This window comes from Punica granatum, chromosome 4, assembly GCF_007655135.1.
Source record: "Punica granatum isolate Tunisia-2019 chromosome 4, ASM765513v2, whole genome shotgun sequence".
NCBI classification, from domain to species: Eukaryota; Viridiplantae; Streptophyta; class Magnoliopsida; order Myrtales; family Lythraceae; genus Punica; species Punica granatum.
This window is the reverse complement of record NC_045130.1, coordinates 33975064-33989727: the sequence shown is the minus strand read 5'-3', so window position 1 is coordinate 33989727 and position 14664 is coordinate 33975064. Positions and strand designations below refer to the sequence as shown.

The 14664-nt window shown below is 35.5% G+C and overlaps 1 protein-coding gene and 1 pseudogene across 4 annotated transcripts; one reads left to right on the top strand and one right to left on the bottom strand.

Moving 5' to 3' along the window:
- Positions 1–3201: 3201 nt before the first annotated feature.
- On the bottom strand, positions 3202–7067 carry LOC116206083 (beta-glucosidase BoGH3B-like). 4 transcript variants are annotated; one of them, XM_031538835.1, is made up of 10 exons: positions 6764–6789; positions 6244–6524; positions 5930–6134; positions 5692–5782; positions 5458–5600; positions 4719–4962; positions 4525–4629; positions 4258–4440; positions 3957–4161; positions 3202–3800 (listed from the first exon to the last, which is right to left on the bottom strand). In XM_031538835.1, exons 1-10 carry the CDS (start codon positions 6772–6774, stop codon positions 3313–3315), a joined length of 1956 nt encoding a protein of 651 aa, XP_031394695.1. In that variant the 5' UTR covers positions 6775–6789; the 3' UTR covers positions 3202–3312. The 4 variants fall into 4 exon arrangements, with proteins under 4 accessions (XP_031394695.1, XP_031394698.1, XP_031394697.1 ...); XM_031538838.1 differs by lacking the exon at positions 6764–6789 and adding an exon at positions 6917–7067 and having other exon boundaries at positions 3313–3800; XM_031538837.1 differs by lacking the exon at positions 6764–6789 and adding an exon at positions 6917–7067 and having other exon boundaries at positions 3313–3800; positions 6244–6521.
- Positions 7068–9140: 2073 nt separating this feature from the next.
- LOC116204353 lies at positions 9141–10258 on the top strand (annotated as a pseudogene).
- The last annotated feature ends 4406 nt before the right edge of the window (positions 10259–14664 follow it).

Here is a 14664-nt window from a genome sequence, read left to right as displayed (position 1 = left end):
CATCTGATTCATTTTTATGGAATATCCAGTTTCATTTGTAATCAATTTGTGATATAAATTGAACAATTTAAATTTTAATATAAATTTAAATGGAAATTAGATCCATATTAATTAAATATACATTAGGACATCTGACTTTCGGAGCAAATATATATTCGATACGCACTCTCTTAAGTAAAAATATATTTTAAATAGTGTGAGTCTAACATAAAATTTCAAAATATCAAATTTAAGAAATATATTCAAATTCATTTCTTTTTTAAGAAACATATTAGAACGAACATTATAAAAGACTTTAATGAAGTAATAGAAAATTGAGGGAAATAAACTTAATATTAAAGGGTGTAACTTCCTTGGAGAAGTACTAAATTCGAGCTATAATGGAAATCGTGCAGGAGGATACTCTATGTTGAGCCACTAACATAGCTTGTGTCCAGACTAACCTGTCAAATGAGCTTGCATAGTGTTCACGTAGACCGATAAATTAGTCGGACGAAACCCGAATACTCTCATTATAAAATAAAAATAAAAATTGAGGGAGATAGAAAGGGAATAAGTGAATAAGGAGCACAAGATTCTTTTCTTGCATATCAAACTATAATTTATAAATAATCTAAAACTGTTGTTTTACTTTTCCCTATTGCATAAGATGAGGACACGTGTACTTTTTCTTTCTTAGCCATCTGAACCTCTTATTTTCTTCTTTTTTAAGTTCACCTAGTAATTTTGATTGTTTTTCATTTTCTGTCCCTTATTTTGATAACTTCTTACATCCTAAAGAAATTATAAAATTAACATGTTTTGATTATCTATATATTAACTAACTAATACAAGTCACATCATATTTAGTACTCACACGCATTTAAATGTTCTTTATTTTAATTCTTAACTCTTTATGTTACTATTTTAAACATGCTATATAACGTAAACACTACTAATAAATAAAAACTAATTTTCAGATCGATTTTAATCACCTAATACTTGAAAAATATATTTTATCTTTCTTACAATACAATACAATATTCGGTCCTTCTTAACCTCAAGGAGCCACGTCACTTAATGAACCTTCCCTTCAAATGTTTGTTTTATTACAATTTTCCTTTAATTTTATAACTTACTAAAATCTTTATTTTGTTGCACTTTTTCCTTCTAATCTTGCACTCATTCCTCAATTTTTCTCTCCTTCTATGTAAAAACCATTTAATCATTATTTTATAATTTCATATGATTCTTTGCATTTTCATACTTATCTTATATTATCATTTAATTAAGTTTCTCATTTATTTTTCCTCCACGTTCATACATGTTCATAAAATTGAAAAACTTTCGAAATTAGAGTATTTAATCGGTTCTAAAATGAGTCAAATTATATTAATTTGTTAATACACTTTTCAATATTACCAATATATGTCGTCATACTTCGATCATACGAAAATATTATTTGTTGAGAAAAAGAGTTTTTGAAGACCCACGGCATAGCACATGCTCTTTTCTAGTTTAATTTTAAAACAGTTACTCTAATATACAAATTTTAATATATTCTAGAATTTTAAAAATAAACTTCTATACATATATTCAAATCATATGTATTAGATCTCTATAATATATACATTTTTTATCGAAATTCATTCCATAAAAAAATTGCTTAAAATTCTGAAAATAACATATTATTTTGGATTGTAATAAATTTACGAGTTTTCATTTCTTATTATTTTGCAAACCACCTTCTTTCAATCCGTGGTATTTTTTAAAATTTTAAAACAGTTACTCTAACCAGTTTTAATATATATTAGAATTTTAAAAATAAAATTTTATACATATATACAAATCATATGTATTAAATTTCTAAACTATAGATCATGTTCTTAATCGAAATTCATTTCTTCAAAAATTGCTTGAAATTCCGAACATATCCTATTGTTTTCAATTGTAATAAATTTACTAGTTGGATCAAAATTGTCATTTCTTACTATTCTCCACCAACTTTTCTCGACCCATGGTATTGCTGCGGACACTTTGCTAGGATATAATAATAAAACATAAACTAGTACATAAATAAATATTTAAAATATAAACTCCAATTTCCGATTGTGACACCCCAAAGAATCTTATTATGCGGACAGAGTCTAGAACCAGCTAGTTAATAAAGGGAATATTTTTAGGTGCCAAAGTTCCATCAACCCTCGTAAAAGGACAAGGAAGGGAGGAGAATGAAAAATCCAATATTTTCTTTTTGAGTAAAATCCAATAGATGGAATCAATTTTTTGAGAAATGATTCATATTACCGAACGAAAGTAAAAAAAAAAAAGTATTAAGGAAATATTAGCTCCGTATAGTTTAGTGTACAAGCAAATGACAAACAGGGGTTCTTTCAAGCAGTTTAACAGCATCCTAACATTATGATGTGCTTAACATCATACCCCTTGTAATTTATATACATTTCCTGGTTTCTTGTATAGATGACCAAGGATATGAACCCTGGATAAATTGTTTCCGAGGATTGACTAGTTTATATGTGTCTGAACTTATGTGCTTTGCATTATGATCACAGGAATTCTGAGATGGGTCGACGGAACCCTTTTGAAACTCGTCGACCATCTGTGTCCAAGTCTCTGCGGTGTCCCGGAGGGGTTGGAGCTCTCCCTAGCTTATCATGTTCTCTTTCCGAACTTAACCTAATAGGTTGCTAGACTCAAAATTTTTATGACGCTTATAATTTTTCTTTCATGGCCGATGTGGGATTGTTTTCTTTTTTTGACTCTCAACAATAAGACAGTGAATTTTAGCTGTGCCAAGGAGTCTATGGTATGCTCCTATGCAGTTATGCCGACGTAATACTTCATGACCTCAACGGAAGCCACACTACGTTCAATCTGCAGCATTTGGCCACTCCTCCAAGGTCACCCGCTTCATGAGGTCGTTGATTCGGATTTGATTTTCAATGGCTGTTTCAGGTATCTATAGTTGACATAGTCTGTTTCAGGTCTCTAAGATGGATAAGAGACGGAGGTGGGTATGATTTAACCCTGGATAAATCGAAGCCTTATCGACGTGAACTCTGCCAGGATTATATCTCGAGTACTCTTCTCAATGTGTCCCGTGTTTTAAATTCTGTCAAGTTTTTAGTTCGTTCTCCTGCTCCTAGTTAAAGCACTTGTTTTTTCCGGAGCTATTAGAATATCTATGCCATGTCTTGGGAATTCCCTCCTCCGAAAGAAAGAACTCGATTTTATTTGTCTCCAGTGAAGATGATGCAATGTTTCTTAAAGACAGTAAGGTGGAAAAATGAGTTAAAACCAAAGATTACAATCTCAGTTGCTGTTGGTGGGTTTGGTAGTCAAGCCGAAACTAAATGGAAAGAGTGGGTCATAATGAGCGTCGCCGACGTTCATGGGGAGCTGATCCACCGTCTTGAACCATGTCCGAGGAAGCTTTCCGGTAAACCCGTAATCGCCGAACAGGACATCAGCAACACCCTGTCCTTCAGTACCAGGGAGCCACGCTGCCACGAGAGCGTCGATCGATGAGACATATGGCTGAAGAACAACTGGACGGCCTGAGATGACAATTACAATGCACTTCACAGACCCGCAGACGTTTGTGATGGTGGCGGGGCCTGGGTCGGGGATAGTTAGGTTCAGGTTGTCCCCGAATGTTTCGGCATATGCGGGCTCGCCCACTACCACTACTGCATAAGAGAATCCTCCTGATTTCACAAAGTCTGCACTGGGATTCTCTTTGTAGACAACGTCGGTCTTTCTATCAACGGTGTCCTTAATGGCTTTGAGGATCGTGGTGCCTGTTCAAGAGAGAGGGCAGCGGGGATCATCAGGAATCAAACGTCGGGATGAGTTTGAATCTAAAAGGAAGTTCTTTCAACCTGTACAGAATGCTTCTAAGTGGACATAAAAGAGGTAAAGAACAAGTAAAAGGGAGTTCAAGACGTGAAAGTTACCGCTCGTGAGGTTGTTTCCGCTGAGACCTTGCCACTCGATTGTCCATCCACCACACTGGTACCCAAGGTTATCAGCGTGGCTTCCTGCAACAAGTATCTTCGGTGCTTTCTTGGGAAGCGGAAGTACTGGCCCATCAGCAGCCTCGCCGTTCTTCAGCAACACTAAGGACTTTCTAACAGCTTCTCTAGCCAGCTCTCTGTGCTCCTGTTAATACCCAAAAAGAGAGAATGAGAAACGTAGTCTCATCGTATCACTTGTACGTCGGGCTCTTGATCAACTTCTAACCAACTATTAACTAACCTGACTTCCTAATTGTTTGACTAGGCTGTCATCAGCCAATGGATGCTCAAATAGGCCCATCGTGAACTTAACCCGAAGGATTCTGCTCACTGCATCGTCGATTCGGCTCATCGGGATGATCTTGCTTTTCACTTGCCTGGTTAGTTCATTGATGAACTCTGTGTAGGTGTATGGAACCATGATCTGTGGAATACCCGAGAAACAACCATGAGAAGTTATATTGAGTGTGTTATCTAACAGTTTGAGCAAGGATATAAACTGACTAACCATATCAATGCCAGCAGAAACTCCAGCTTGTATGGAATATGAGTAATTGGCATGAGGCGGCGAGGTGATCCTATCGATTCCTTGCCAATCGGATATCACAAATCCCTACAATCCCATAAGATACGTTCATCAGCTGCAATTATTTTTCTGTTATGTTTAAATTCTGAGCCAATCGATGGAAGATTCGGTTTTACTCTGAATTTTAGTTTGTTCTTGAGGAACCCTGTGACGAGGTCACGATTCGCGTGCATCTTGATCCCATTCCAGCTTGAGTATGAGACCATGACTGTGGAGACACCCTTGATAATCGAGTTGTAGTACCCAGGCATGTGGATACTGAGTAATCCGTGCCAGTCAGTGACCGTGTTGTTCTCGTTAATTCCATTCGTGGTCCCTCCATCGCCCACGTAATGCTTTGCGCAAGCTGCAACGTTCTTCCTGCATAAAGCACACGCCAATTAACTTAGTACTAACTTTTCGATTTTTCCGTGTCAGATGTTCCGATTCGAACATGGAGGATGGAAATTTGGATGTTGAAGATGACAGAGTGATGCAGACTATCAAGTCAATGCCATTTTAATTTATCCTTTTGTCTTTTTGGAAGTATTGTTCTTCACAAGTTGTTATGTGGAACTCATGGTCCACCACCCCATCGAGTAAGGCCATCGACCGATAAGTCCAAAGGTGGATGTTGCTTTCTTGGACGGTATCACTGGACACGTTCGATGGTCTATGACCAACTTTTCGATCGGAACATCCCCCGGATTCTGTTTTCTGGGAAATCAAGATGGTCCCGAATGTCAAAGTTACCGGCCTTTTTTGAAGTCCCCGTGCTCCGAGTGGACCAAAAGGAAAAGAACAGATAGACTGATATAAATCTTGCAGGTATGATTTCACATATTGAAAGTGTTGAGGTTTCATTAGTTTTCTTACTGCCCGGCGACAAAAGGGCGTCCCTTGTCTGCGGCAGGGACGACTCCTTGTAGTCCGGATATGATCTCGGTCATTGCTTGAACTATTTTGGGGTCTTCGCTGTAACTCTCATAACATCTCCCCCATCTCGGGTCTCTGCAGACCTGTAAAAGAGCAGATAAAACTAATAAGCTACCAAAAGCCCGGGATCTAACTAGAAACCAATGCTCGGGTTTGAATTTTCTCCGCCCGTACCGCAATACAAGGAGCGAAAACGTATGGAATTCCCGTCGCTCTGACTTCAAGCGCTGTTGCAGCTCCAATCCTCTTCACCAGTTCAGGATCTCTGATTCAGTGAGAAAAGGCAAACAATCATCAAATGTGCAGGCCAAGAGCATAAGTCGAATATTTTCTAACCACAGGAATTCCTTTGGTCATTGGCAGATGACAAATTGAACGTGGCTACTGTGATAGTGTACATCCATTTAGTTACCTAGTGGCCCCTAACCCGACATTGTGAGGAAAGATCGTCGCATTGTACACATTGTTGTGTCCGTGAACGGCATCGATCCCGTAGATCATTGGGATCCCAAGCCTAGTCGACAGAGCACCCTTCTGAATTTCATTGACCATGTTGATCCAAGTCTGAGCAGAGGCCTGCTTAACTGGAACACTCCCTCCCCCACTTAATACACTCCCTGCGACAAAACGAAAAGCATAAATCATGGCCCTTTCACTTCGACTCGGTGCATTAGACCCGATTTAATGCGAAATACATAAAAAGTACTGGATGATGAGAGCAATTACCGATGTAGTACTTCTTCAAGACCTCAGCAGTCGCGTTCTCTCGTTCGATCTGGGTCATCTGCCCAATCTTCTCCTCCAGGGTCATTCGGCTCATCAGGTCCTTAATACGAACATTGACCGGCTGCTTCGGGTCCTTGTACTTCATGTATTCTGCCGCCGAAACATCAGCACAGCAGCAGAACAGCAGCAGCAGGCCAACCAGAACGATGGGACTCCTCATGATTCCTTCTCCTCGCCCCAACTGGATCGCCGCTCCAGCGGAAAACGCTCGAGAGCGGCTGCTATCAAGAAAAAAGAATTCAGGGAGGCGTGTCAAATGACAATAACCTTTCGGATATCTATCAAAGAACATCAGACAGGTCTGGATAAAATTCGGCAGATCCTCACAGACACTAATTCAATGACAAGCCAGAAGTGGAAATTATCTATATTATATCCGTTGAGGATAAGAATGAAAGCTCAAGCTCGGAAAGGTATGGGAAAGATGGAAATGGCGTTAATGGTGATAAAGAAGCAATACTCTGCCGACATCTGACAGTTTAAGCAGAAATGGAAGGCAGAGCCCAGTTTCCAATTCAGTCACCTGGGCGTTGCTCTGTTTCACGACCCACAAAACGAAACATCTCCATATATCATTCAAGAACTCGAAGCAGAGCAATGGAGTCAAACTTACACTGTGGATTGGTATGGACGTAGGAGCTGCTGACTGCTGAGAGCGTCTTCAGGCTTCTGTTCTTTGGTTGTCTGGAACTCACGTTTTTTTTCTTCTTTGTTTGGTGAAGAATAAAAATTAAACAAAGCTGTCTGCAGGCTCTGTTACTGAAGTGGGTTGTCGCCTTAGCCATTTATAGATAAATTTTTCTTAATTTTTCCACGTGCACTCTAGTACCGAAATTCTAATGACCTCGATTAATTCAGTTAGAGTTGACTTGGCCTACTAAGGAGTGAAGATCTCCAAACATAAATTTTTTCCGTTCACAAATTCAAATTTGGAGCTTTACGGAAAAAATAAGCGTCCAATTGGTTTAAATCAAGCAATTTGGTAGATAAAATTTTCTTATTTATTTGTTATTTAATTTGGGGGGCGTCATTTTCGGGAAGAAATATAAAAATTAAAATACTGCAAATAGAAACGATATTCTTTTCTTTCTTTTATCTTCTATTGTCAGACCACATCGTGTTAAGCCTTTGACTCCACCGTCGTCATTATCACTACCTTCTGAATCAAGGTTCCATGTGGGATTACACGAGACACCAAGGTTATTGGGTGATGTCCATTTCAGCCCGACGATGGATTCAGATACTCAGGCCAAGCCAGAGATAGGCCGTCATACTCGCAAGATAGACCAAAGGTAAGTTTCCCTCTAAATTTTCTTAAAAAGTTTTTTTTAAAAACATTTTTTACATATTCCCAACTTTTTAGATGTATTTAATTATCCGTTTCCTTAGATATCTTGCACCTTCTTACTTAAAATCTCGTATCTATCGTTGTTTGGTTTAAATTTAATAAGATTCACAGCCGAACAAAACCCGAACACTCTCGTTATCAAAATAAAAAATGAGGGAGATAGAAAGGGAATAAATGAATAAGGAGCACAAGATTCTTTTCTTGCATATCAATCTGTAATTTATAAATAATCTAAAACTGTTGCTTTCCCTATCGCATAAGATGAGGACACGTGTCCTTTTCTTTCTCAGCCATCTGAACCTCTTATTTTTAGTAATTTTGATTGTTTTTCATTCTCTGTCCCTTATTTTGATAACTTCTTACGTCCTCAAAAAATTATAAAATTAACATGTTTTAATTATCTATATATTAACTAACTAAAACATGTCACTTCATATTTAATACTCACATGCATTTAAATGTTCTTTATTTTAATTCTTAACTCTCTATTTTACTATTTTAAACATGCTATATAACGTAAACACTACTAATAAATAAAAACTATTTTTAAGATCGATTTTAATCACCTAATACATGAAAAATATATTTTATCTTTCTTACAATAAAATACAATATTCGATCCTTCTTAACCTCAAGGAGCCACGTCACTTAATGAACCTTCCCTTTAGATGTTTGTTTTATTACAATTTTCCTTTAATTTTTATAACTTACTAAAATCTTTAATTTGTTACACTTTTTCCTTCTAATCTTACGCTCATTCCTCACTTTTTCTCTCGTTCCTTGTAAAAACCATTTAGTCATTATTTTTATAATTTCATATGATTCTTTGCATTTTCATATTTATCTTATATTATCATTTAATTAAGTTTCTCATTTATTTTTCCTCCACGTTCATACATGTTCATAAAATTGAAAAACTTTCGAAATTAAAGTATTTAGTCAGTTCTAAAATGAGTCAAATTATATTATTTTGTTAATACACCTTTCAATATTACTAATATATGTCCTCATACTTCGATCATACGAAAATATTATTTGTTGAGAAAAAGAGTTTCTGAAGACTCGCGGCATAGTGCAGACTCTTTTCTAGTTTTATTTTAAAACAAATACTCTAATATACAAGTTTTAATATATACTAGAATTTTAAAAATAAACTTTTATACATATATGCAAATCATAATATCATTTTTTTATTGAAATTCATTCCATAAAAAATGAGAAAATGACACTTGAAGTCCTATATGTTTGTCAATTTTTGACATTGAGTACTAAATGTTTCAGTTTGGAAAAACAAGTCCTAAAATGTTTGGAAAAGTGACACTTTTGGTTATTTCCGTTATCCCCATTAACGGAATTCCAACAAGGCAAACGGCTCTTCACGTGGCGCTTCATGAGTGGTCACGAGTTGGTTCGGGTCCAGATGTCGGGGTGGAATCGGGTCGGGTCGGGTTCGGGTCGGTTGTCTTCTTTTTCCCCCAACTCCTTCCCCATGCGGCTCGAAACCCTAGCGCCGCCCTTGCAACCGCCGATCACGGGCACTGTAACACCTCGAGCAGCCCCGCCTGAGCCTGATCAATTCCGTCATGTTCGATCTCGTCTCCTCCCGGTCGGATCTGGAAAATCTGAAAGCTCATGAAATCCCAAGCGAAGTTTGAGTTCTAGGTTGAAAAATGAAAGAAGAACAAGCAGCAAGGAAGCAGCAGCTACAGGCGATCTACGCCTGGTCAGTCAGGTGGTAATCTGAAGAGGTCGTCAGCATGCTATGTGCAGAGTGAAGAGAATAAGGCCCCGAGGCATAGCTTGTCCGAAAAGTTTCCTTCAGTTTCTCTGTTTAAGGAGTACCAGAATGCTGCCATGGCGGTAAGATCTTAACTTTCTGCTACTGTAGTTGCTCCTTTTTTTTTTTTTTCAATTGCCCATAGGTATGCACTGCTCCTTTCATTTCAATGGACAGATTTTGATTTCGGGGCATCCCTTCATCAAAAAGTCAGGTAATCAGTTACATTCGATTGGTTTCAAGCACGTAACAATGATCAGAATGACATAGGTCTTGTTTCCTTCCATAGGATGGAGGAAGATATCATGTTACTTCAATCTGTCCTTCGAGATCAAAGATAAGTCGATCGATTTTGACCAGAACCGAGATGTACAACGTGCTGAGTTCGTGGTGCGAGCATAAATGCAGTATGTTCCCATTGCACAGCTTGCCCCTAGTAGCACTACCAGTTGCTTCAAATTGTTTCTGTTTTGTCTGAGCTTCTGTTTTGGGTCCGTAGGGGTGGTCGGTTTTCTGATGGATGGGGCTCGTGTGACCGTCGGGAGAAGAGATTCTTGAAACCTAATCTCGATATTCCCAGTACAGCCAAAAACTCGAGTCGGGTGAAGAAGAAGATAACTGGACCCGAACCTGACCCGATTCTACCCCGACATTCGGACGCGAACCAACTCGGGACCGCTCATGAAGGGCCACATGGAGGGCCGTTTGCCTTGCTGGAATTCCATTAAAGGGGTAACAGAAAGGACTAAAAGTGTCACTTTTTCAAACCTTTTAGAACTTGTTTTAACAAACTGAAACATTTAAAACTCGATGTCAAAAATTGACAAACATACAGGACCTCAAGTGTCATTTTCCCCATAAAAAATTGCTTAAAATTCTGAAAATAGCATATTATTTTGGATTGTAATAAATTTACAAGTTGAATCAAAGTTGTCATTTCTTATTATTTGGCAAACCACCTTTTTTTCAATCCGTGGTATTCTTTTAATTTTAAAAAAGTTATTCTAACCAGTTTTAACATATACTAGAATTTTAACAATAAAATTTTATACATATATACAAATCATATTTATTAAATTTCTAAACTATAGATCATGTTCTTAATCGAAATTCATTTCTTCAAAAATTGCTTGAAATTCCGAACATATCATATTGTTTTAAATTGTAATAAATTTACTAATTGGATCAAAATTGTCATTTCTTACTATTTGCCACCAACTTTTCTCGACCCATGGTATTGCTGCGGACACTTTGCTAGGATATAATAATAAGACATAAATTAGTACATAAATAAAAATTTAAAATATAAACTCCAATTTCCGATTGTGACACCCCAAAGAATCTTATTATGTGGACAGAGTCTAGAACCAGTTAGTTAATAAAGTCGAAGCACCTAGAGCACTTTATGAAAGGGAATAATTTTAGGTGGCAAAGTTCCATCAACCCTTGTAAAAGGACAAGGGAGGAGAATGAAAAATCCAATAGTTCTTTTATATATATATATATAGTAAAATATAATAGATGGAAATCAAATTTTTGAGAAATGATTCATATTACCATACGAAAGTCAAACAAAAAAATTGGTATTAATGAAATTTTAGCTCCGTATAGTTTAGTATACAAGCAAATGATAAATATGGGCTGGTTCAAGCAGTTTACCGCTTCTTTCCCTTAAACAATGTCTTGAGTCTTAATCTTGTGAATGAAAAAAATCTATACTGTGAGAGTTTTATCCATTGATTAGCCGACTTAGTTTGAACTGGATTAATCGGGACTCATTGGATTTCTAGATATTAGGGTTCACACCGAAAAAATTATACAAGCAAATGCACTAACAAAAAAATATTAATACGTATATGTAAGAGTACTTTTCAGCTTAGAGCTTTTTCGAAATTTACTTAACAACTTTACCACAATCAATGATCTTTTAACTCATCCTTTCTAAGGAAAATAGGATAGGCTAGTTGAAAATTATTATTTGGAAAAACAAGTTACATGTTTATTTTCTTCTTTAGCAGTCTGTTGGAGCCCGCTAGCTTCAATTTGTACGGTTTTTCAAGTAATCCACAATTCCACATTTACTAGCGAGTCAAAGGTAAATCATCAAGACAAGTCAATGATACAATATATAATATAATATAACATGATGTGATGCGAATAGAATATAATATAATAGATTTATAGAGGTCAAATGCCAAATGTCTTCAGTGCTTAAATCATGAATTGCGCATTACCAAAAATATCGAAAAATATTTGAATAGGACTGCACCTTAACCTTAGTGCTAGCTACAGTATTAATATCCTTACATAATACGTACTATTAATGAAATAATAGCAACAAAATGAAGACTATTTCAGGGGAAAAAAATTTTGTGTACTTTGAATGTTTTCAAATGCTAGGAAAAAACTGAGTCTTCTCTTTACCTTCAGAACTTTTTCCAAATTTGTTTTCTCTACATTTAATCTGAATATAATGTGATTAAAAATTGTCAGCTAACTTCACATAAATAATGGCAAAAAATAAACTTCATATAAGTGCCTTTGAGGGACGGGTAAGAAATATTGACCTGAAAACGATAATATTTTGGGGAAAAAAGTTAGAACATAATTTGTCACTATTAAAGTATGCTCACAAGTCAGAGATATTCTCTGCCAGCACCCTTCGATATTGGTTAGAATTTTCCGATGAACTTATTTCCACATGATTTATCCCAAAAAAAAAAACTTATTTTGGCATCTGATAGGAGAAAACATCAATATAAATCAAACAAATTAATGTGGAATTTTTAGCACGTAAGTTCTAAAAATCATAAAACTACTCAATGGAAGAATTTAATTAGGATCGATCATACTGATCATATTATCATGAGGAATGACTATTTACTATTTCTTCAAATGTTCAATAATTGATATGCCATTTATTATTGAACAATATCCCATGTTCAATAATTGATATGCATCACTTCCGGCCAAAAAGTGAATTTTCTAATGGTGCTCATCCTTTTCTTTTCATTTTTATTTCTATTTTTCGGGTAACATTAATATGCCTTATCTGGTTGAGAAAACGCAGTCGAAGACAAGTCAGTATAAACGAGTCCCCATATCTTTCAATATTTGGAAAATTCACTTTATTCATAATATTTTACTCTATGTCCTTAGGAAAATAAACTAAAATAATGAGCTCATTTGTATTTTTGGCCCCTATATATTTAGAAGAAATATATATATTTATGTATGTATATATACTCAATCATTTTGAAAGCATGCATACAATAATATCTGAAATCATGTAATTAATTATAAAGAGAAACCTCATTTATGAAAGAGGACGTAGTGTAGTAGCGCACGTCCCTACCTAACAATCAAGGAGTTGTAAGTTTGATAACCCATTGGGATTATCTGTCCCTCTTTATTAGTTATTAGAATTTATATTTTATTATACTAAACTCATGTCTCCTTTATAATCGAAAAAAAAGATCTATCTCATTTTTCTATTACAAGTAATCAACTGAAAGAAGAAGAGTCATGGTTCTCATCTTTATGTAATACATTTTTATCAAGAAAAAAGAAATCACTAGTTAATTCATATGACAATAGATAATTTGCACTTTTCTAGCCGTCTCGAGGTTGAAACTAAAATAGGTTATACACGTGAATCTTTTTACAATTTATAAAGAAAACTCGTATGCCTGGACTTTTAAATTAGGACAAAAACATATCGCCCTGCACTCCAATTACAGAATCGGAAAACACAATCCCACAAATATGAAATACTAAGGACGGGATGTAACTCCAAAAAAAGAAAAAATACTAAGGATGGGAAGTTTCATAATATCATCACATACTGTTGCATCTTGGGAAAGACTTTATCAATTGTTTATGGAAATTTATTTTCTTTTTTATAAAGGAGACCGATGGATTTTAATAGAGTAAAATAAAAATTCTAATAGTTAATAAAAGGTATGAATAATCCCATAACGAGAACTAAACATGAAATATTTTAATTACCAGACGAGTGGGTGCACTGTGAACTATACTCTCTTTTTTCTGCATATGAAAATTTATAATATGACAATTAACAAGTGTGATATATTCTATTGATAGTGTGGTGCTTTTATTCAAATACATAGTATTTGGTCTATTGTTTCATTTTCTTTAAAGTACTATGCATTTGAATAGAAGTATCACACATTTCGATTTTCTTGCATCTTGTCGACAATTTCCTTTTTTCTTTTCTAAAATTCTTTTATCATCAATTCATCATCATCTTGACAAATTAGTTGCTATGTGTATACGGATATAGTTAATATATATGCAAAAAATTTCAACTTGAGTGGCTGGTATAGGATATGATCTGATCCGACATTTTTCTTTTTCAATAACGTCGGCTTATAATGTTCCACGTGCAGAGTAATAAATTGATAGGGATCTGTCTGTATCCAATTTCTTTGTGGGGTCCAACGCTAATTGATCATTAAATTCAAAGGGAGCGAATCCTGGGTCTGAATGACATTATCCATTAATGATTTGTACAAAATATTCTATATATCATAGCATCACGTAATACGCATCTTGTCCCGATCCTTGAAGAAATTGGCGCCCTTTGCTTTTGTGGCATCCTTGTAATTCAACTTGTTCACTTGTGGAAATTTAATTAGTTTAGGACTTAATTAATTAATTCCCATGCATTAATGTGACGTGCAGGGGACAGCTAATGCCTCATAGAAAGAACCAAAAGCAAGAGAACAATCAATGAGCGTCATTGAATATTGCAATACTTCCCCGCTTCTCATATACGAGAGAACAGACTCATGCTCAATGAAAAATTTTGAAGTTTTATCACATAGTAACCTTATAAACTAAGTGTTTCATAAAACAACTGCTTAAAAATATTAAGCACTTAATTAGTTAAGAGAATAAGCGTATAAGAAGAATGGAAGATTGATAAGGATAAGAAAATACTTTTCGAGGAGTCAAAAGCACAAATAAGTGAACACTAACTTATTCCGTTAAGTCGAATATTTTGACTTAACTCATTAAGTTGTTTTTAACTTAATGATAGTAGCTTAGACCTTTACATCTCATTTTTCCTTCTTCTTTCCTTTCATTTTCTCTTATAACTAACTTTTAAGAACTTATTTGAATAAGTTGAAACAAACACACCCAAAGATTGTCTTATTGATCCTTGAAATATGAGATTGCAATTAGTTCCTCAAACCTCTCCTCTCCCCTGGCA